The following is a 22729-nucleotide window of genomic DNA, read 5'->3' as shown; positions in this document are numbered from 1 at the left end:
TGAAATTTTCCTTTTCTGGCGCTGGAAAGATGGCTCAGATGGTAAAACATTGCCACGGAAGCCTGAGGACCTGAGTTCAATCCCTCAGAGCCCATGTGGGAAAAACAGACTGGATGTGGTGGTGCCCCAGTAACTCCAGCACTGAGTCAGTGAATGACCAAGAAGAAAGAGAAGAGTAAAGAGGAAGAGTGGCCAAGGAGGACCCCTGACCCTGAGTGCTGGCCTCCCCGTGGGCACACATGGGCGTGGATACATTCAGTTTGTGCATCAGTGCTGTCCTAGAAATGTTGACCACTTGACAGACTCTTTTAAAGTCAGCTTAGTGTTCACAGCTCAGCCATTATGACCACATATCAGAACCTTCTCTCCTGGAAATCGCAGAGCCATCTTCTATTGTGCCGGCAATGTATCCATAGCTTTATTTATTTATTTTTTAAAATAATTTATTTTTATATTATGTTCATTGATATTTGCCTGCATGTATGTCTGTGTGAGGGTGTCAAAATCCTGGAACTGGAGTTAATACAATTGTGAGCTACTATGTGGGTGCTGGGAACTAAACCCAGGTCCTCTGGGAGAGCAGACAGTGCTCTCAGCCTGGGAACTAAACCCAGGTCCTCTGGAAGAGCAGACAGTGCTCTCAGCCTCTGAGCCATCCCTCCAGCTCTCCCATATCTTATTTAATTATTCTTTAGTTGACTGTGTGGATGTGGGTGGGTATGGGTGTGTGTGGTTCTGGGGTCTTGTTCTTAGTAAACAGCTATTCTGGCTCTGAGCTAAATTCCCCAGCCCGTGTGTGTGTGTGTGTCTATGCTTGTGTATGGGGGCCAGAGGATAATCATTGTTCATCAGGTGCTAAATATCATAAAATGTCTTTTAAATCACTTTTATTTATTTACTTACATTTATTTATTCCATGAGCATGTGCTGTGGTGTTTGTTCATGTGAAGGTCAGTGGACACTGGGCGGGGGTCTCTGCAAACCAATGCCTGGAACTTGCTCTGTAGGCCAGGCTGGCCTTGAACTCCCACAGACCTACCTGCCTCTCCCTGCTGGCTTTGTCTCTCCCCACTGATCTCCCAGCCTCCTCTGAGGTCTCCTATGCATGTTTGTGTGTGTGAATATATGTGCATGTCGAGGCCAGAGGATAGCTGTGGATGGTCTTCCTTCAAGCTTCCACTTGCTTTTTTACTTCGGGTCTAACACTGTCCCGGAACCACACAGTCAGTCTGGCTAGTCAGCAAGCACCAAGGACTTAGGGTCTTTTTTTTTTTTTTTTTAAAGATGTATTTATTTATTTATTTATTTATTTATTTATTTATTATACAGTCTTCTGCCTGCATGTATGCCTTCAAGCCAGAAGAGAGTGCCAGATCTCATTTTAGATGGTTGTAAGCCACCATGTGGTTGCTGGGAATTGAACTCAGGACCTCTGGAAGAGCAGTCAGTGCTCTTAACCACTGAGCTATCTCTCTAGTAAACTCCCCCCCCCCCCCAAATGTCTTGTTTTGTTGACTGTTTTGTTTTGGTTTGGGTTTTGGTCTGTTTGTATAGCCCTGGCACCTGGAACTCACAGAGAGCTGTCTGCCTCTGGTTGCTTACTGCTGAGTTTAAAGGTGTGCATTCACCACCAGGTCTGGCCTGCATGGCCTGCCTGCCTGCCTGCCTGCCTTCCTTCCTTCCTTCCTTCCTTCCTTCCTTCCTTCCTTCCTTCCTTCCTTCCTTCCTTCCTTCCTTCCTTCCTTCCTTCCTTTCCGAAACAAAACATTGGTTTCAGGGATCTTAGATTCTGTATTTCTGCCCCGAGTGCTGTGGAACGACAGGCACCTTGCAGGACACATCACTAGAATCACTATGCTGTGTTTCTTAGTGCTAATGATACTAACCTTGAAGACTGAATTAAGACCGTCAGTGTGGCCGGGCGGTGGTGGCGCACGCCTTTAATCCCAGCACTCGGGAGGCAGAGGCAGGCGGAGAGGCCAACCTGGTCTACAACAGCTAGTTCCGGGACCGGCACCAAAGCTACAGAGAAACCCTGTCTCGAAACCCACCCCCCCCCCCAAAAAAAAGACCGTCAGTGTGTGCTGGTTTTCTGTGTGGTGAAATTGCATGTCCCCCTGTGCAGCTAACAAATACCTGAGCTGAGAAGACACTAAGCTTGACCCCCCTTTCTGCCTGCTGTCTAGTAAACAGTCACTGCTGTAGTTGCCGACAGTGCTATCCTATTTATTTCCCTCTTCCTGCACTTGGATTAGAAGCACTTCTGTAAGGAGTTTTCTAAGGCTGGGGAGATTAAGAAAATGCAGTCAGTAAAAATCTTGTCAAGCAAGCGTGAGGACCCAAGTTCAAACCCTAACACCCATGGGAGGAAAAAACAAATCCAGGCATGGTGCATACTTCCAATCCCAGTGTTGGGGAGATTAAAGACAAGGGACTCCCTAGAGCTCACTGGCCAGCCAGCCTCCCCAAATCAGTGAGTGAGAGACCCCATCTCAAAAAATAACATGGAGAACGCCTGACATTGACCTCTGGCCTCCACACCAAATAAAAAAAGAACCTAAAAAGGAATTTCCTTTGTTGGCAAGATGGCTCAGCAGGTAAAGGTGCTTCCTCCGGGCCTGATGACCTGAGTTCAGTTCCTGGGACCCAAACGGTGAGAGGAGAGAGCTGTCTCCCTTTGCTTGTCCCGACTCCTTATATATATTATATACTCTTTTGCCCCCCTAAGTACATGTATTTCATAAGAACCTTGGGAAGAATTTGCTGTTGTCTTTTCCGCACTCTGGCACATTCAGGTACACATCTCAGGGCTCACATTGTCCTGCCCACGCTGCAGGGAGTCCCTCTGCCTGGCTTCTGTCACCTGTTCCTTGAACATTTCCTCCTCTTTGCACCACAAGGTGCTTCATGTTCTTCTGGTGTTTGCCCTGACCCCGCCTTGGCAGCAGCCCCTTCTCTAAGTGTCCAGGCCAAGGTTTTCTTTGTGGGCGGGGCTATGTGCCCACATAACTATCTGGCATATTCTGACTGGGGGCCTACCTCATCCATGACACTCATAGAAGGAAGGAGGTTAAGGCTTTCCAAGGTCACATAGGTCATGCTTCTAGGTCAAGACTTGGATCCTGGACAGAAAGGCCTTTGTTGCTGATGTGCACCATTTCCTTGAGTGCACTTGGTCACAGTCACAAGTACTTGTATAGTGCCATACGCATGAGGTGACAAGCCGAGTTACCCATGCTGGGCTGCTTGGCCACCTCACTGTGATTTTCCTCCACTGTATAGGACTCTTGGCACATTGCCCTCCTTTCTCTGGCATGATAATGGCCTCTTATATATTTTACGTGACATTCATTACCCAAACCAGCAACTGTTGGAAAGTAAACAACCTGTAAATCTTGGCTGGCCCGGGCAATTGCCTCCTGTTCTTGGGAACATGGTGATCTGGGCAGAAGGCCCTGCTCTGGGTTCTGCCCACTGGGTAGAACTATTCTGGTTTGTATGCCATTCTTATAAAGGCACTTGGTGGGCTCTGCCCTTTGAAGGGCAGCTGGGATAGGCTGCTGCTCTGGGCAGCACTGTGCACACACAAAGGAGCTGGCTTCTGGGAGACAGTGGCTGCCTGGTGGGGTCTAAACCTCGGGGATGGGTTTCTGCTAGTCCCCCCACACACACACTTATTGACCTTGAGTGTGGGGTCACTTGGGGAACAGGGTGATGATGCGGTTAGAGCGGCTGCATGGGAGTGGAGCAGGTGGGAAAGCACTATTCTCACCTCGCTGTGGTTGTGCAGCGCGCTAACAAGAAGTGCTGGAGACAGTATTCTGCAGGTATTAGAAGGAGACACAGGGAGGTTGAAAACTTGGCTTTGGAAGCTGTGGAAATGGCTCAATGGGTAGAACTTACTGGGCCAACATGAGGACCAGAGTTCAGATACATTTATAGCACACACGTAAAATGATGGGCGTGACTGCACCTGCATCAGTAACCCCAGTGCCGTAAGGGGTGGAGACAGGAGGATGGCTGGGTTTTCTGCTGACAGCCTAGTTCTAGATGAGACCCTGTCTCAAGGAAATGAGACGGTGATAGAGCAGGACACCCAGTGTCCTTTGTGGCCTCTGTGTGGTGCCTAGGAACCTGGACACACATGCATCTGCGTACATACGCACTTAGCTAGTTCTCGTTCTCTCTCTCTCTCTCTCTCTCTCTCTCTCTCTCTCTCTCTCTCTCTCTCTCTCTCTCTCTCACACACACACACACACACACACACACCTTCACAACTTGCCTGTAAGACTAGGGTGTAGCTCAGTGGTAGATGACCGGCCTAACACACATGAGGGCTCTTTTTGGTTTTATAACAATAAAAAAGTCAAACCCAGAACTGCTTGGTCACACAACAAACCTGGGAGGGTCTGGGCTCAACCCCAGGGTATCTGCACTGATCATGCCCCACTTTTCCCTTGCTTCAGCTAGGCTGCACACCACTGAGTCTCACCACTGACTTAAAATACACCATGGCCTTAGGCATGTTAGCACCCCCTCCCCGGCCCTGGGCTCCTTGTCACATTGCACTGTGGGCTTTTTGTTTTTTGAGACAGGGTCTCATAGAACCCAGACTGACTTAGTGCAGTGTAGTCTAAAATGAACTCCTGACCCTCTTGCCTCTCCTGACTTCTGTGTACATCTTTATCCCCTGTTTGTGCAGTGTTGGGAAGCAAACCCAGGGCCTCTGCACAGTGGGTGAGTGCTGGACCAACTGAGCTGCATTCCCCGCGGCTGCCCTGTAGAGTCTTAGCTCCTTGAGTGGGAGCTTCCTTCTGTCTGTTTGATGTGTCTTACTCATGTCTGTGCCTCTTAATTGGTTCCATCTTCTCAAATGCCCCCCTGTCTGATGAGCCTTGGGGTACTAACTTGACTCTGAAAGAATAAACAGCAGCCATTGTTACCCTGCACATTGTCTGTGGCCTGGAGTGGTTTGTGTTTCTTCAAATTTACTCATAATATACCCCAGTTTTGTATGCTTTTACTGTTTTCTTAAGGCATTTTGAAGTTGTATTTTAGTGTGTGTATATTTGTAATTGTCTGGGTATATGTGTACACTGGCAACAGATGAAGGTCAGAATAGATGGTATGAGTCTGTATGTTTTATCTGTCTCTGCATCTGTAGATGCAGTGTGTAGATGAGTGTGTGTGTGTTTGCATGTGTATGCATGCATATTTGGATGTGTGGGAGTGCAAGTGAGCATGTGTGTGCCTGAGTGTGGAGGTTCAAGCTGATGTCAAGAGTCACTTCACAGTTCATTGCATCCATAACCCTGTTTTCCCTTCACCATGTTTCTCGAGGGCAGGACTTCTTGATACTTTTTAGGATTTATATGTGTGTGAGTATACATGTGCGGGTCAGACAACAACCTGTGGGTGTTGGTTCTGTCCTTCCACCTTGTGGGTCCCAAACTTGAGCTTGGGTGTTGGGCTTAGTGGCTGGAGTCTTTAATAGCTGAGCCATCCTGATGCCCCCAAGGACATTGTTTTATGTTCCCAAACTGAGGAAGTTCAGCCTCAACAGTGTTGATAAGGCCCTGGTACGGTGCTCCGGAGGCAGAGACAGGTGGGTCTTTGTGAGCTGGAGGTCAGCCGGGGCTGCACAGTGTGGCCCTGTCCTAGCACCCATTTTTTTTTTTTTTAATAATATGCTGGGAATCAAACCCAGGGTCTCGAGCATGCTAGTGAGTGCTCTTTCACTGGGCCAGACTCCAGCCCTAGAGCGCACTGTTGGTAGCAGGTTTCTGGCTTGTCTGCAGTCTCTCCAGCAGCTGGCTAGCCTATACCCATTTGGACCCCCGTCTATCATAACACTGAAGGAGGCAGGCCAGGTGACTGTACAGTGTTACTCCACTTAGGTTTGCCTCCTGTGCCCAGATGATGCCAGCTTAGACCCTAAGTGAATGTGTGTGCCTTGTTCTCTGCTTCTGCGTTACAGTTTCCTGAGAACCCAATGTGGGTCATTTACTGTTTCCAGGGTTAGCTCTCAGTACTGTTGCTTAATGCAGCCCTGTGCAAGTATTGTGTTTGTGGGTGTGTATATGCATATGTATATATGTGTATGTATTATGTATGTTTGTATGTATGGGCATATGTTTGTGTATATTATATGTGTATGTATTATCTGAGTGTGTATTGTGTGTACATGTGTATGTATTATGTATGTTTGTGCATGTATGGGCATATGCTTGTGTATATTATATGTGTATGTATTATCTGAGCATGTATTGTATGCATGTGTATGTATTATGTATGTTTGTGTATGTATGGGCATATGTTTGCATATATTATATGTGTATGTATTATCTGAGCGTGTATTGTGTGTGCATGTGTATGTATTATGTATGTTTGTGTATTTGTATATATCCAAGGCAGACTGATGTCTAGTTCCTTCGTCCTGCTCCACCTTATATATTGCAGTAGGGTCCCTGAGTTTGGAGACTTGGATTTTTTGGCTAAGCAGCTTGCTCCAGGGTCTCCACCTCTCACATGCTAAGATGGATGGGCTTCCATGCTCACCTGGCTTTTATATGAGCAAGGGTTTTACTGGCTGAGCCGTCTCCCTAGCGCTGTGCAAATATTCTTAAGCACCAGTAAATTAGTGCCCTGTGTCTTGTAAATTAGTGTCTGGTGGGACATCTGAGGCCATTAGTTACTTGTCTCATTGCTGTGACATAAACCCAATAAAAGCAACCTATGGAAAGAAAGGTTATTTGGCTCATAGTCCATCATGGCAGGAAGGCAGTGGTGGGAACATAAGGCAGCTGGGTTTGCTGCCAGGAAGCAGGGACACTCAGACCCCTGCCCATGAAATGGTGCTGTCCACACTGGAATAGGCCTGACCAACTCAGCCTAACCTAGAAAGTTCTTCACAAGCACATCCAGAGATTGGTCTCTTGGACGATTCTAAATCCTGTCAACTTGACAATCGGTATTCACCATCACACCGAGGATTGTCAAAATGTCAACTAGAATGTGTGACCAGTCTTCCTCCAGCATGGTAAGATAATGTTCCTCCTGTATCCCGCAGGACACTGGCAGTCTGTGTTTGTTTCCTTATTGATAACCTGATGTGAACCAGAGTCTGTAATTTTTACTGAGCATTTGTTGATCATTCATGGGAATAAGGAAGATTCCATGGTCTTCTTGGCTCAGCAGCTTCAGCTCTTATTTGCATTAGGGGTTATGGTGAGATTGACTATATTAGGGGGTTATGGTGAGATTTCGGCTATTAGAGGGTTATGGTGAGATTGATTATATTAGGGGGTTATGGTGAGATTTCGGCTATTAGGGGGTTATGGTGAGATTGATTATATTAGGGGGTTATGGTGAGATTTCGGCTATTAGAGGGTTATGGTGAGATTGACTATATTAGGGGTTATGGTGAGATTTCGGCTATTAGGGGGTTATAGTGAGATTGACTGTGAACAAGAATCTTGAAAGCTGTTCAGAACAACAGGTAGGCTTTGCCTGGGACAGCCGCCACTGGGACCTGTGACTTCCATGATGCCGCAGTAAGGACCTGCAGGGACTGGCAGAAAGGTGAAGAAGCGGAGAGAAGGAAGAGAGTCCACAGGAAAGATGTAGGATTGTATGAAAATTCACATTGCGGGCCAGTGGGGTGCCTCAGCAGGTCCAGGCTCTTGACTGATGACCTGAGTTCAATCCCAGAACCTTCGTGGGGGAGGGATAGAAACTACTCCCACAGGTCACCCTCTGACTGCCACCAGGACGCCTATAAATTTTTTTGTTGACGCTCAGCTGTGCCCTTTCCTTACCTGCACGGTCCCAAGCTGCTTCCTCATTCTAATGGTGGGGTCCTAGCCACTGGGCCTGACTGCTTCCTGGTCCTGATTATAGTCACTGCCTGAGGAACTCTGATAACTGCCAGGGATGCTATGAATTACTTTAAGGCAGTGGTTCTCAGCCTTCCAAAGGCTCATGTCATGACCCCAACCATAAAAAAATTACTTTCATTGCTACTGTAATTTTGCTACTGTAATGAATTGTAATGCAAATATCTGTATCTTCTGATGGTCTTAGGCAGCCTCTGTTAAAGCGTCACTTGACCCCAAACGGGTTGTGACCCACAGGTTGAGAACTGCTGCTTTAAGAAGCTAAGATTTACTGTGTGTGTGTATGTGTGTGTGTTTCACTACCCCTTCTGTCACCTGCCCTCATAGGTCAAGTAAGGAAAGGAAAGGGTAAGGGGGCTAGCAGGCAAAGCCAACAGAACCTGGAGATTTCCTTGCCCATTCTGGAGGCCCAGCCCCTTTGAGCACGTTCCAGGTCATCCCTCTGAGGTAGAGATGAAGTTGGACTGAACTTAAATTTCTTCAGGGAGTTCCCACCCCTCTTTGGGAGGGACAGACAGTACTCCTTAGAGCCCAGAGACTGAAGAAGGAAGGGGTCACCCGGCTCAGCTGCCACTGTTTGAGTGGGTGGTGTTGAGTCCTGCTTGAGTTCCTGCCACTCCCAGGTAGGTCACCTTGGTTCCCTGGGTTGGGCTGGGAGCTGCCTGCCAAGGGCTAGTTTAATCACAAAGTGACCTGGGGCTCTTTCCTGTGATCCTTTGGCAGGCTTTTAACAATTGCAAGTAGAGGGCTGGGTCTTCCCAGGGAATTTCCTTGAAGCTGTTTTCTGACGTCACCGCCTGTTTTTTTTTTTTTTTTTTTTCCATCTACTTCCTCCTCTGAGACTGGGACCCTCAGACTCCCAGCATCAGATTCCCTGCTGGCCGCACTGTCACCCTCTCAACAGTTTGCAGTTGCAAATGTCAGTTGTCTACATTTCCAAGTGCAGAGACCAGGATGGGGAGGTGGACTCCTTAGAGACCCCGCAAGAACTGGCTCCCCATTGGTATCTGCTTATGGTGCATAATTATTTTGTTTGTTTGTTTGTTTGATTTTTTTTTTTTTTTGATTTTCGTGACAGGGTTTCTCCGTAGCGTTTTGGTTCCTATCCTGGAACTAGCTCTTGTAGACCAGGCTGGCCTCGAACTCCCAGAGATCCGCCTGCCTCTGCCTCCCAAGTGCTGGAATTAAAGGCGTGCGCCACCACTGCCTGGCGGTTGGTTGTTTTTGTTTTGTTTTTTTTTTTTTTTGGTTTGTTTGTTTTTGGCTTTTTGAGACAGGGTTTCTCATGTAGCTCTGACTGTCCTGGAATTCAGAGATTCACCTGCCTCTGCCTCCTGGGCCTAAAGGTGTTTGCCTCCACCACCTGCCGATTTTGCTTCCTTAGATGTGATTGTGCCTTAAAATATTGATCCAGGTTTAAAGCCACAAGTGGTTGAAGGTGTAGCTTAGCTGGTTGAGTGTTCATGAACTGACGTGAACAAAGCCGGGGATTTGAGCTTGTTGTCCCATTACCCCATAGATTGAGGGTGATGTATGATCTTGGTACCCTGGAGGTGGAGGTGGGGAAAACAGAAGTTCAAGGTCATTCGCAGTTATCTGGGAACCTATGTCAGAAACAAATCCCAAGAACCCCTCTGTTTCATAACTCTGAGATCAAAGTTTTCATTTCCTGTAAGACGTCTTTTCTCCTCTCCATTCTCAAATGGATCCTAGATCTTTTGGGATGTTGGAAAAGATCTTAACTTGGCAGAAAGATGTTGTAAGGTACTTGGGGTAGCCTTAAGCACATAACCAATAGGAACAGTTGAAAGAAAATCAAACACAACTGTCTGGCCCTGTCACTAGGTGTTGAGCTTGTCCTGGGAACCTCTGTTGCTATTGGCTAGTTGAGAGACCTTGGCAACCAATCAATAACTATCCCAGGAGTCTTTGCCAGCCGTATGTTCCCATGAGTGAAGCTGTCTATCATTCTCCAGAGAAATCCCCATGCCTTGCTGGGCTTTTGCTTGGAGTTTCTGTCATTCGTCCCTTTCCTTGACCATGGACACCCTGACCCTCCCCGTGCTCCCTACATCCTCCAGCCTTGCTTCACGTGTCCTGTCATAGTCAGGACGGGTGGACCCGGCCTTCCAAATTCCTTTTCCCTGTGTTGTTTTGAGTACCTGGAAAATTACAAACCTTAGAGGGCCAGAGTGTGTTAAACCCTGTGGCACATAGAAGAGCACTGTAAAGAATTTAAAATCGGGGCTGGGGAAATGGCTCAACTGGTAAGATGTTTGCTGTGCAAGCATGAGGATTGAGGTGGAGCCCTAGACCCCACATGAAAATCTGGGCATGAGGCAGAGGCAGGCCCATCTCTGTGAGTTCAAGCCCAACCTGCTCTGTATAGAAGTCCCAAGCCAGTCAGAGCTACATAAGAGAGACCTGTCTCAAACAAAATAATATCAATATACCAGCCAGTCAAACAAGCCATAAACCAAACCAGTCCAAAAGATAAGGAGGTTGACAGGGAGGACACCATCTAGCTCCCATGTATGTGCACGCATTGCACACAAGAGCAATATACATATATTTTGCATATAAGAACACTAATATACATATAGTATGTGAATGTACACACCAGAGTATGAAATCGCACACTCTTTTGCACAGCACCTACTGTGTGCCAACTGTATCTGTGAGCAAACAAAGCAGCAATTAGGCCAGATGGTGGTGGTACACACCTTTAATCCCAGGATTTGGGAGGCCAGATGGTGGTGGTGCACACCTTTTTAATCCCAGGACTCGGGAGGCAGAGGCAGGAGAGTCTTCCAATTTTAAGTTAGCCTGGAAACCAACCCTCCCCTCAAAACAACAACAGCAATAAACCCCTCAACAATTACACAGAGACCCCAGACATGGTCCGGGCCGTCAGAGAACCTTTTGCCCATGCGAGTGCAAAAGTGTATAAAATAGTACTGGCCAAGTCACCCAAGGTGAATTTGGTCTATGTGACCATGCTCACCAGCTAGCTTGTGAGGGGTGGGGAGGACAGCCTGGTCCTAGTGTGTTAGCATTGAGGCACACATGGGACAGGCTGACTTGGAGGGGGCGGCTAGAGAGCATCCTTGGCAGTATGTTTGAGATGGGGAGGACCAGGAAGATGGTGTGGGAAGAGCATAGGCTGGATTCCCATTGTGATGAAGCTCACCATGTGATCCTGGCCCACAATCCACACGGTGGGTCTGACCTGCCAGTGCTGCCTCTTGGTGCAGACTTGGAAACAATTCTCTACCGGCAGGAGTTACCTCTGCTTGACCTGAGTAGAGGTTGCCCTGCAGAGCCTGGGGCCAGAGCTAATTGACTCCCTGGGGCTCCTATAAACTCATGTAATGACCACTTGGGCCTTGGGGCTCTGCCAAACACTATCTACTACATTCTTCAGCAAAGGCAAGGACACTGGAAAAACCAGTTAGGGTGTGGAAGGCCCTTAGTATGTCCAGGCCTAGGGAGTGCTGGACTCTTGGTTCAGGGTCCTAGAAGCAGAGCTTAAATGTCTGAGTTGCTAAGAACATAACTGATAAAAAATGCTTGGTGCTGAGTTTGGTTCCCAGCACTCACATAGGAAAGTTGAGCATGGTGGCCATGGTGGCACTGTCTTGTAGGTCAAGCTCTAGGAAAGCAAAGACAGGTAGATCTATGGGGCTCTCTGGCCAGTCAGCTTGCCAGTCAATTCGGCAAGCCACCGGCCAGTGAGGGACTCTCAAAAACCAGACTGACTGATGGCCGAGGACAGACAGCTGTTGTTCTCTGACCTCCACATGGCCAGCATCGGGTCCAGGCCTAGCCACTCTGGTCAGGAATCTGGTCCACATGTGGCTGGGGCCCTTACACTCACTCTCGAAGCCCCAGGGTTTGCAGAGTGCTCCCTGTGTACTTGTTACTCAGCAAATATTTGCACCGAATGGTTTGATTTCCGGTTCTGTGCCCATTCCGGCATCCTTGCTTGGCTTGTTTCCTTGGCATCTGGTTCTCACAGCTCAGAGCCTGGAAGAAAAGCATCTCGGGGGGCTGGGCTTTTCTTTGGGCACCTCTGGTAGGTGTCCATTAACCTTCTGGCGTCTCCAGGCAGTTCTTGGCCTCCACAATGATAGTCTCCTTTCCCTCTCTGTCACTTCTGTACATGCCATTGGATTTGGGGCCCAGGCTTTTCTCCAATTGTCCCCTTACCTTAGAATCCTTAGTTTAATCATCTGCTCAGATTGTCTGTCCTAATTTAAGGCCACATTCCTGTTTCCATAACTGGATGAAGGAGGGTGTAGGTATTGATTTAACTAGTTGCCTCTTTTGTTTAAAATGTTTTATGTGCACACGTGTGTGTGTGCGCGCGCGTGTGTGTGTGCGCGTGTGTGTGCGTGTGTGTGTATGTGCGCGCGCGCATGTGCGTGCGTGTGTGTGTGTGTGTGTGTGTGTGTGAAGGTTAGAAGACATCTTGTGGAAGTTTGTTCTTTGCTTCTACCACCTCACCAGCTCCTTGTTTTATTCTTTGACAAAGAATCTCACACATGGCCTGTGCTGGCCTTGAACTGCCAATCCTTCTCTCCTGCCTCAGCTTCTACACTGGGATTCTAGGCTGCCCTGTGGTACACAGACATCCATGCCTGTGAAGTTGTCCAGTAGTCTCCGGGCTTGCTGACACCGCTTTGTTTAGGTTCACTTTGTATACATGGGACTTTAGAGTCCTGTCTCCTGTTTGTCTCTGACTTCAGGTTGGAGAAGTCTTTCCCTGGTAAGCTGCTCATAGCAGCTGTTCATGTTAAAATGAAACTTTGAGGAATGGATTGTTTGTTTATTCTGAGTTGGTCTCTCACCATGTAGCCCTGGCTGGCTTGTAACCCATAGTGGCCTGCCTGCCTTTGTCCCCCTGAGTGCCAGCATGCCTGACTGAGAATTTGATTTTTAACTTTTTAAAATCACTGTATGTGTATGGGTGTTCTGGCTGCATGTATGTTTGTGCATCACATGTGTGCCTGGTGCCTTCCGAGGCCAGATCCCCTGGAACTGTAGTTAGAGATGGTTATGAGCCATCATGTAAAGCTGGGAATTAAACTGAGGTCCTTTGGAGGAGCAGCCAGTGCTCTGAACTGCTGAGCCATCTCTCTGGCTCTGAGAAATTGGTTTTTAAAAATAAATTAAAATTTTAACTGAGTATGTAAAGTACTCACTGTGCAAGTGTGTGGACCCGATCTCAGAGCCCTGGAACCCGTGAATAAACTGGCTGTGACTGTCAGAAACAGGAGGACAGGGAATTCATGTTCCTCCTTACCTACACAGCAGTCTGAGGCCAGCTCAGGCTACTGAGATCTTTTCTCAAAATAAAATTACAGAAAGAAATGGAAAATGTATTTCCCTCCTCCCTCAGGTCAGTCATATGAAATCCGACTGCTGGAGAATCGGAAGCTAGGGGACTTCCAAGATCTGAACACGAAATACGTGAAGGTGGGTGAGCACTCACACGCTGGAGAGGGAGCATTGTGAAGGTGGGTGAGCACTCACACGCTGGAGGGGGAGCACTGTAAAGGTGGGTGAGCACTCACACGCTGGAGGGGGAGCACTGTAAAGGTGGGTGAGCACTCACACGCTGGAGGGGGAGCACTGTAAAGGTGGGTGAGCACGCGCATGCTGGAGGGGGAGCACTGTGAAGATGGGTGAGCACTCACATGCTGGAGGGGGAGCACTGTGAAGATGGGTGAGCACTCACATGCTGGAGGGGGAGCACTGTGGGTCTGAATGCCTGGGGGTCCCGGTTTCTGGAGTATACTGTCCCCACGAAATGGGTAGGCAGTGGACCAGGGTAGCGTGGCTTGTGTGTTGGTGGAGTGAGCTCTGGGTCGCCTCATTTTGCCCTCCACTGAGCCTTTCTTTCCTGCATGAATAGAATAGTGCGTTAGTTAGACGTGTATGTGAAGCTGCTCAGAATACCGGCCATGGAAGGCAGCGGCACCCTTCTTACCCTTGTCCATGTCCTTGGGGTTCCCAAGAAAAGGGTGTGGAGGGGGCGGCGGGCTCTTCTTGGGGCCCCTCAGTCCCTGCACATAGTCACCTCCGATATCTGCCTTCCACAGAGTATCATCCGTGTAGTTTTCCATGACCGCCGGCTACAGTACACAGAGCACCAGCAGTTGGAGGGCTGGCGGTGGAGCAGGCCTGGGGACCGCATCCTGGACATTGGTGAGTCTCCCCAGCAAGTGCCAACCCTGAACACTTGGGCAATGTGGGGGTTCTTTGTGGATGCCACTTAGAATTATGCTCACAGGGAAGCCCAGCATGGCGGCACATGCATGCAGTCCCAGCACTGGAGATGGCTCAGGCAGAGACTGATGAGATGGCTCGGCTGGTCAAGTGCACGCATGAGGACCTGAGTTCAATCCCTAGAATCTGTGTAAAAAGAAGCCATGTGTGGTGGCAAGTGCTTGTGATCCCAGCTATGGGGAGGCAGAAACAGACAGATTCCTAGTGCCTGCTGTCTGGCTAGCTGAGCTGAGTTGATGAGCTTTAGGTTCAGTGAGAGAGACCCTGTTCTGAAAACTATGGCAAAGAGTGACACCCAAGGGTGGTCTTCATGTATGTGCGTGTATGTGCGCGCACACACACACTGGCACAAATACCCACATATACACATGCGGAAGGGAGAGGGAGGGAAGGAGGAAGGAAACAGAGCTTTCATTGGTGACCCAAGCCTCTCAGTGGGTGCTGCCCTCAGGGCGTTCTCTAAGGCCAGTCAACCTGGCTGGCTTGAAGCTCTGTGTAGGCCATGCTGAATTCAAACTCACAGAAATCCACCTGCATGCCTGGCTCTCTCAAGGATTTTGATGAGTGGCTAGGGAAGGGTGGGCATATCGCAGAGCTGGAGGGCTCAGGTACTGACCACCCCGCTTCCACAGCCCTCAGCTGTGCTTTGGGAAAAGCTGTGTTGATAGGGTTTGCAGACCAGGGTCACAGCCAGCCCTTCCAGATGGAAATCAAGAGGAACTTTCCATAAGAAAGGATGGAGGCATCAAGCAGTTCCTGCCAGGCTGTCTGCCAGCAGAGATTTGAAACTTAGTTTCTGATCAGCTGCGGGGGTTTCAAAGCACACAGTTTGAGTCTGTATCTGGGATCCTTCCCCTCGGTGTTGGGGAGAGGCTGACGTCGCACTTTGTGTGTGTGTGCAGATGTTCCACTGTCTGTTGGTATCTTGGACCCCAGGGCCAGCCCAACCCAACTGAACGCCGTGGAGTTTTTGTGGGATCCGGCAAAGAGAGCATCTGCATTCATTCAGGTAAGCAAACCTGGGAGCTTTGGGGAGCACGTCGGCCTGTTGAAGGGACATAGCTGAGGGAGGACCAAGGATGGGTGGGCTCAGGGTCGCATGTCAGGAGATTGAAGCGAGGACTTGGGTTCTTGCTTACAGAACGCTGTGAGGTTGAAAAAGATTTGGTATTTTCAAGGCTAGGGAGATGGTTCAGTCTGTAAAGTACTCATCACAAAAGCCTGTGGACCTGGGTTCAGTCCTCCATATAAGAAAGACTGGAATGGTGATGTACTGTGTGGGGGTGGGGTGAGGGCGAGAGTAGGTGAGTGCAGCCAGCCTAGCTCAGTTAGTGAGTCTCCGGCCTGGGAGAGACCCTGACTTAGAACATCAAGGTGGACTGAGGTAGATCTCTAATCTCTATGTGGATGCACACAAACACACTGTGTACACGCGCACGTGTGCACACACGCGCGCACACACACCATTAAAGAAAAACAAGTATTTGGAATCATGAGATGGCCTGAGGTACAGGCACCCGGTGCTAAGTCGGATGGCCTGAGTTTAATTCCATGGACCTAGACAGTAAAAAGGGTTGGCTGACTGCCAAAAGCTCTTCTGGCCTTAGGCACCCACCCACATTTACACACACACAGTGAATAAAAATGTAACAAGTTGTGTTTTTCATTTTGTTTTGTATTTTTGTTTTGAGACAGTGTTTCTATGAAGCCCTGGGCTGTCCTGGAATACTCTGTCAGTGGTTCTCAACCTGTGGGTCTTGCGATCCTTTAGCAAACCTCTGTCTCCAAAGATAGATTCCTAGCAGTAGCAAATTACAACGATGAATAGCAGGGAAAATAATCTCATGGGTGGGGTCACTACAGCCCGAGGAACGAACTGTGTTAAAGGGTTGCAGCAGTAGGACCGTGAGAGCCACTGCTCTAAGTAGCCCAGGCTGGCCCTGACCTCAACAGAGATCCACCTGCCTCTGCCTTAGAGCCACTGCTCTAAGTAGCCCAGGCTGGCCCTGACCTCAACAGAGATCCACCTGCCTCTGCCTTCCGAGTGTAAGTTGAATGGGGAGCAGCTGAAGAAGAACCACAATGCCAACATCTGTGTTCCAGGTGCACAGGCACGTGCTTGCACACACACTTTGGAACACACTGAGAGTCTTTAAGAGCAAATAATATGCTTGTCACAAAATTTAGTTATATTTGTATTGCAGTAATGCTATCTTTTATAACAGTATAGTATCAGAGCACCGCACAGGTATCTAGCGCCTTCTCTGTCGTAAGTACTCAGAAGGACAAGATGAGTTGGGCATTCTGACTATGGCTGCAGACTTGCTCAGTAACCAGGATACCTGGATTTCAGAGAGCAACAGGATTGTGCTCATCTGTCCTACACGTCTAGGCTATACCAAGCGAGAGGTTCCTGGGTAAAGACTGATGCTGTTTAGTGGACCAAAACAATGATAAGGCTTTAGCTGATCAGATAGAGCCCCAGATAAAGGGACAGATGTGGACCTTGTGTGTGTTTCATGGATAGAGGGCAGGGAAGCCTTGCTTGACCTGATGTGGGGGTTAATGAAAAGTTAAACAGAGCCGGGAGTTGAAGCATGGGTGGTCACTCCTTGGGGGAGAGGAGGCTTAGGGCCTCCAGACTCCTCCCCTCCCTGACTTCTGCCCCCCCCCAGGTGCACTGTATCAGCACAGAATTCACCCCCAGGAAGCATGGGGGCGAGAAAGGAGTGCCTTTTCGGGTGCAGATCGACACGTTTAAGCAGAACGAGAATGGGGAATACACGGAGCACCTCCACTCTGCCAGCTGCCAGATCAAGGTGTTCAAGGTAGGTGTTCAAGCCAACCCCGATCAAACCTGCCTGCCAATGGCGCTTTGCTGTTGCCCAGAGCGTAGACCCGGCTGGGTGTGTGGCCTCCTGGGTTTCCCTCAACTCATGGATCTGGGCCTGTCCCTGCCCAGCCTTCTCTGGTTACCCAAACGTGTTGGAAGGAGTACCTTGCTGCATTAATACAAGGCTCTGCTTCTGTAAGAATGACGGACTTGGCATCTTTTTAGAGTTGTATTTTCCCAGACTCCAAGAATTTCACTGGAATTCATATGTCCTCTCATGTAGCATCTCCTTAAACATGAGGACAAACGCTGGTGTACCGGTGCCTTTAATCTGTGAGTTTCAGACCAGCCTGGTTTACAAAGTGAGCTCCAGGCCTGCCAGAGCAGCAAAGTGAGTGAGATCCTCTGACAAAACAACAAAGAAGTAAACATGAGCCCAAGGGGGCCATTCTTGGAGGTCCAGCCCAGTGCCGTTTTTCTCTTCATTGGTTGGCTTTGTGTGTATGTGTGTGTGTGTGTGTGTGAGAGAGAGAGAGAGACAGAGACAGAGAGAGAGAGAGAGGGAGGGAGGGAGAGAGAGACACACACACACACACAGAGAATACTTTACAGATGTCAGAGGACAGAAATCAGCTCTCCTTCTACCATGTGGGTCCTGGGGATTGAACTCATGGCATCAGGCGTTGCTTCTATCCGCTGAGCAATCTCTCCACCTCTATCGGCTGAGCAATCTCTCCACCTCTATCGGCTGAGCAATCTCTCCACCTCTGTCCGCTGAGCAATCTCTCCACCTCTATCGGCTGAGCAATCTCTCCACCTCTGTCCGCTGAGCAATCTCTCCACCTCTATCTGCTGAGCAATCTCTCCACCTCTATCTGCTGAGCAATCTCTCCACCTCTGTCCGCTGAGCAATCTCTCCAGCTCACTGTCCGCCTTAGTCTTTGAGGCAGTGTTTCTCACTGTACTCGGAGCTCACCAATACAGTGTGGCTGCCCTGAGCTCCCGGGATCCTCCTGTCTCTGCCTCCTCAGCACCAACATTATTTCAGGTGTGTGTGTCGTCACACCTGGCTTTTTCCATGAGTATTGGTTCCACACTGAGGCTCTCACACTTGCACGGCGCGTATTTCACAAGAACTCTACAATTGAGAAGACTCTCAGGTGGTGTGGGGCTGAGTGGTAGAGGGCTGGCTTTAGCATGCAAGGAGGTCCTGAGTTCTGTCTCAAGTACCAGGAGAAACAAATTCATCTTAGAAAGAAACATCTTCACCAGCCTCTTGCTGTCCTGATTCACCCTGTAGTTTCTCACCGCTGGTTCTTACCTCCTCAGTCTGGATTATTTCCTGAAGGTGGCAGCCAGTGTTCTTATCCACAGTCCCTTGTGGCCTCAGGGAAATGGAAGGTGCATCAGGCCCCTGTCATTCTTAGAGCGCGAGGTTAGCCCGTGACCAGCAGGTTAAACTGCTTCTGTTTACCTGTAGAGAATTGGAGCCCCCTCCCATTAGAGGGCACTTTAGGTAACCAGCTTTAATATCTGTCCCAGAATCCCCTTCTTCACACCCATGTAAACTTGGAACCTGCTGGCACTGGGGACCAGAGAAGAGTCGATTTCAGCTAGGGATGTGTTAGGGGGACAGCAGGCTCAGGCTGCTCTCTTCCTGAGCAGGGATAGCCATAGACCTGGAGGCTGAGCAGTTGAGGCTGCCTCCCAACTGACTTAGTGCCCCCAGAAAAGCAAGACTGCCGTGACCCTCTGTGTGTCCTGGTACTTTGAGTCCATGGCAGGCGTGTTACCTATAAAATACCTTTTCTCTCTGTATGTATAAGGGGTGTTTGTATGTGTATGTGGGGTTGAGTATACATGTGGAGCATGTGGAGGTCAGGGGTCAGCCATTAGGCTGAAGGATCTACTGGTCTGCTTCCCCACCTCTGGAATTGTGTTTGTCCATAGTTTATCCAACTATGCCATGGCCTTTTTACATAGTTTCAGGGGGATCAAAATCAAGTTCTTTTTTTTTTTCTTAAAAAAAAAAGATTTATGTATTTATTTTCTGCATCTGAGTGTTCTATTTGCATACACACCTTTATCCCAGGAGAGGGAATCACATCACACTAGAGATGGTTGTGAGCCACCATGTGGTTGCTGGAAGAGCAGTCTGTGCTCTTAACTGCTGAGCCATCTTTACAGCCCCCCCCCCAAATCAAGTTCTTGATTTGTCATGTTTCTGAAAAAGAAAGCCAACATGTTCTGACCAGCCAGCCCCTTGAAGGACACGTGGTGGAGAGCTTTACCCCATGCATGCTAGTTGACGATCTGGCCACACCTACCTCACCTGTGGCCTCTGAGGCAAGAAGGAGAGGCTAAAGTTGGTATTAGAGCAGGGGGCTAGATGTGGCTGCCATGACCCTGGGCCCCTCACAACTTTATCTGTTCCCACAGTGAATACTCTGCCTGCTGTTAGTGTCCTTCCTGTGTAGCTCACTGCAGGCTTATCTTGATCTGGAGCGGGTGTCACCCGGAGGAGGCTTCCCTAAAAGCCCTTGAGCACAGAACCGAAAGGCATGGCCTGAGGAAGGCGCACACTGGCCTGGGAGTTCTGGGGGCCACTAGACCTGAACTAATTGCTGGTATCTGCATAGCACAAGTGTGTAATAAAACTGCTCAGGCTGAGGGGCTCTGAGTCTTGTGCCAAGCAGGATGGAAGCCATAGGGGAGGGACAAGGAAGGGACTGTAGCCTCGGGCTCGGGCTTCTGCCAGCAGCTCGGGCCCTGAGCCTCTCTGGTTTGGCTGTGAGGCCGGGGCACTCTGAGTAGCACGGAGATCCTGCACTGTCACAGGAGAGACAGATATACCATTGAGGTTGAGATGAATTGAGGGCTGGGTGTGCGGGGCCTGAGTAGAGGTGAGCATGGCACAGGCTGCCTGCCAGTAGGCACTCTCACCTCCATCAGTCACCCCAGCACTGTGGTATATCTCTCATCTTGGTTCTCCATGGCTCCTCCCAGAAGCAAGTGGCCATTGGTAGCCATCTTTCCTAAGTACCTACTGAACCGCCAAACGGTTGGCTCAAGACCTCAGGGGAGGTACAGAGCTGTCCTGCCTGCTCTTCAGGCGCCAGGTTGATGTGGGAGCCCAAGGCCTTGGTCTTCCTTTCCCAGCCAAGGGACCCTGTATTTTCACTTGCAGCCAAAGGGAGCTGACCGGAAACAGAAAACCGACCGGGAAAAGATGGAAAAAAGAACAGCTCAGGAGAAGGAGAAGTACCAGCCATCCTATGAAACCACCATCCTCACTGAGGTGAGCTGCGGCTGGGAGTGGGCCTGGAATGAGCTGTGGACATGGTGCGCAGCAGATTGGTAGTGTAGGCGCTGGCTTCTGTTTGAGACTGGGTCCTCTATGTGTCCCTGGTCCTGGAACTCTCAGTATAGACCAGACCAGGCTGGCCTCTGACTCACAAAGAGCCATCTGCCTCTGCTTCTTGTCTTGGGATTAAAACTGTGCACCACAATGTGCAGCAAGCAAGCACAGACTTTTTATAATTCACTGCTAGGGCCTGAGAGGGCCTGAGAGATGGCTCAGTAGAGAAAAGTGCTTGCTGCATAAGTCCAGCAACTTGATCCCCAGGTCCAAGGTGGATGGAAGGAACTGACTTCTGCCACAAGCCATACCAAACACACACACCATATATGCTCATATAATACAATAAATACACAAGTAAATTTAAAATTCAGTGTCAGAGCTGAACCATGGCCAGGATCTCAGGTGCATACACTGCTCGGCCACTGAGTCCCAGCCCACCCCCAGCACTGGCTACTTCTTCTTCGGACAGACACAGACATGCACTTCCGGACACCAAGCCATCCTTGGGTTCAGAGAGCTGCTCAGAAGCCATCGCCAGCTCTCCCTGCTTCCTGTCACTGGCTTTACTTTTGCTGGCCTGTTTTCTTTTAACTAGCCATTCCTTACTGTGTTGGGGATTTTGACTAGTTGGATTCCCCTTGAAGGCATGTATAAGACCCAGGATGGCCATGCAAGGTCAAGGCTATGGTGATGGTGAGACTTGCATATAGAAATCCAAGAGGAGGGTGGCCATGTCCTAGCTGTGCATATGCCTATGTGTGTATGTGTAAGTCACATGAGAGGCATGTTTGCATAAGACGGATAAAAAGCTAATGAGGTTTGCAAGTATGTACTGGCACTTTATTTTCCTGAGGGTGACAGTGGGCAGGGAGCCCAGAACAGGAAAGTTTCCGCATGCTCCCTGCCAGCAGGACACAAGGACTGTTTCATGCAGTTTCTTCCCATGCCTGGTCCATGCCTGGCTGATGACGCCGCCAGGAATACCCTGTCTAGTGATGTTTCTCATCCTGGCTGAGCCCCAATTCTCTGTTCTAATCCTGACTTCCCTGAAAGAAGAGAGTGTGCTATGTGACTGTGCAGGCCCTCACCACAGCACAGCGTAGCTGGCACAAAGAATCCAGGCTATGACCTTGGGATGCCAGCGTGCCCCTTCTATCAGCTCATCAGATTTCCTCCCTCAGTAGGATTTAGCATCAACAAATTCCAGCCCACACTCACAATGGTTAAATATTTACCAACCTGGCATTTGGTGGGGGATAGTCAGTCTTTAGGAATGCTTCAGGCTGCCCCTCTCCAAGCCTCCGAGAGAGGGAAGGGAAGAAACTCAGGCTTGGGGCGCTCCCTTTCCCTGGAGGTCTGTGTTCTCTCCCCAGCACCCCCGACTGGCCCGTGCATTGGAATGTCCTCCAGGGAAAGGCTCGCATCATACATGTTTTCATCTTTTGGAGCCCAGATGGGTACTAAAATCGAGTAACTATGCATGTTGGCTGGGAGGAACAACTCTTGGAAGAGTTCCAGGATCCCTCCAGCCTGCTGCAGCCCTGCTCTGCATGCTGTCTCCTCACTTTATAAAGTGGGTCTTAGCCTTGAATTGCACTGCTTTCTTCTTTAGACGTCTTCTATCTTCCTTATGTCTTCTACACGTATTTCAGCATATGTGACTAGTTGGGGTTTGGTTGTCTGCATTTGTGGGTTTAGGCATTACATGATACTTCTTTCCTCCTTTGGGTTGACTTACCAGGAAGCTGAAAGGGGTGCACTTCTTGGTTTGCCTGCTCCACGTCATGTTGGGTGGCTGTGCAGTGTGACTGGTCATGGCTCTTTGTGAGCGCTGTCAGTATGGTCTGTGCTGACATGTCAGTACTGATTGCTTACGTCAAAGGGCCTAAGGTGCGTGGGCCGCTCTCTTGAGCTTGTCCTAAGACAACTGTTGAGTCACACTGTCCTGTATCTCTTCCCACAGTGCTCTCCGTGGCCTGATGTAGCCTACCAGGTGAACAGTGCTCCATCCCCAAGCTATAATGGCTCTCCCAACAGCTTTGGCCTCGGTGAAGGGTATGTCCAACCTTCCTTTCCTTGGGGTCCTGGCATGCATTGGGGTAGAGGTTCCTGTTTGGGTCCACTTCCTTCATCCCATGGCCTGGCATCTACTTGGGTTTTAGTGTGGCTAACTTGTATAGCAATTGCAGCCATATTTATCTATTCCTTGTCTGACCCCCATGTTGGGAGTAGAATCCAGGGCAAGAGCCCTACCACTGAGCTACACCCTCAGCTCCCTTATTTAGCCTTGGGTTCCTGAGGTAGGGTTGTGTATAATCCAGACTGGCCTTGAGCTTCTTGGTTAGCACA

At 49.3% G+C, this 22729-nt stretch overlaps 1 protein-coding gene across 1 annotated transcript in view; it reads left to right on the top strand.

Moving 5' to 3' along the window:
- The window catches only part of Tfcp2l1 (transcription factor CP2 like 1), a 50384-nt gene that overhangs the window by 15260 nt on the left and 12395 nt on the right, over positions 1-22729 (top strand). The window contains exons 3-8 of the mRNA XM_057770287.1: positions 13297-13373; positions 14000-14105; positions 15089-15195; positions 16862-17014; positions 20207-20317; positions 22344-22435. Coding sequence (XP_057626270.1) covers positions 13297-13373; positions 14000-14105; positions 15089-15195; positions 16862-17014; positions 20207-20317; positions 22344-22435 — 646 coding nt within the window. The remainder of the gene's footprint in view (positions 1-13296; positions 13374-13999; positions 14106-15088; positions 15196-16861; positions 17015-20206; positions 20318-22343; positions 22436-22729) is intronic.

The sequence above is a fragment of the Chionomys nivalis genome, chromosome 5 (genome assembly GCF_950005125.1).
Source record: "Chionomys nivalis chromosome 5, mChiNiv1.1, whole genome shotgun sequence".
NCBI classification, from domain to species: domain Eukaryota; kingdom Metazoa; phylum Chordata; class Mammalia; order Rodentia; family Cricetidae; genus Chionomys; species Chionomys nivalis.
The sequence above is the reverse complement of the archived record's forward strand: the minus strand, read 5'-3'. Positions and strand labels throughout refer to the sequence as shown.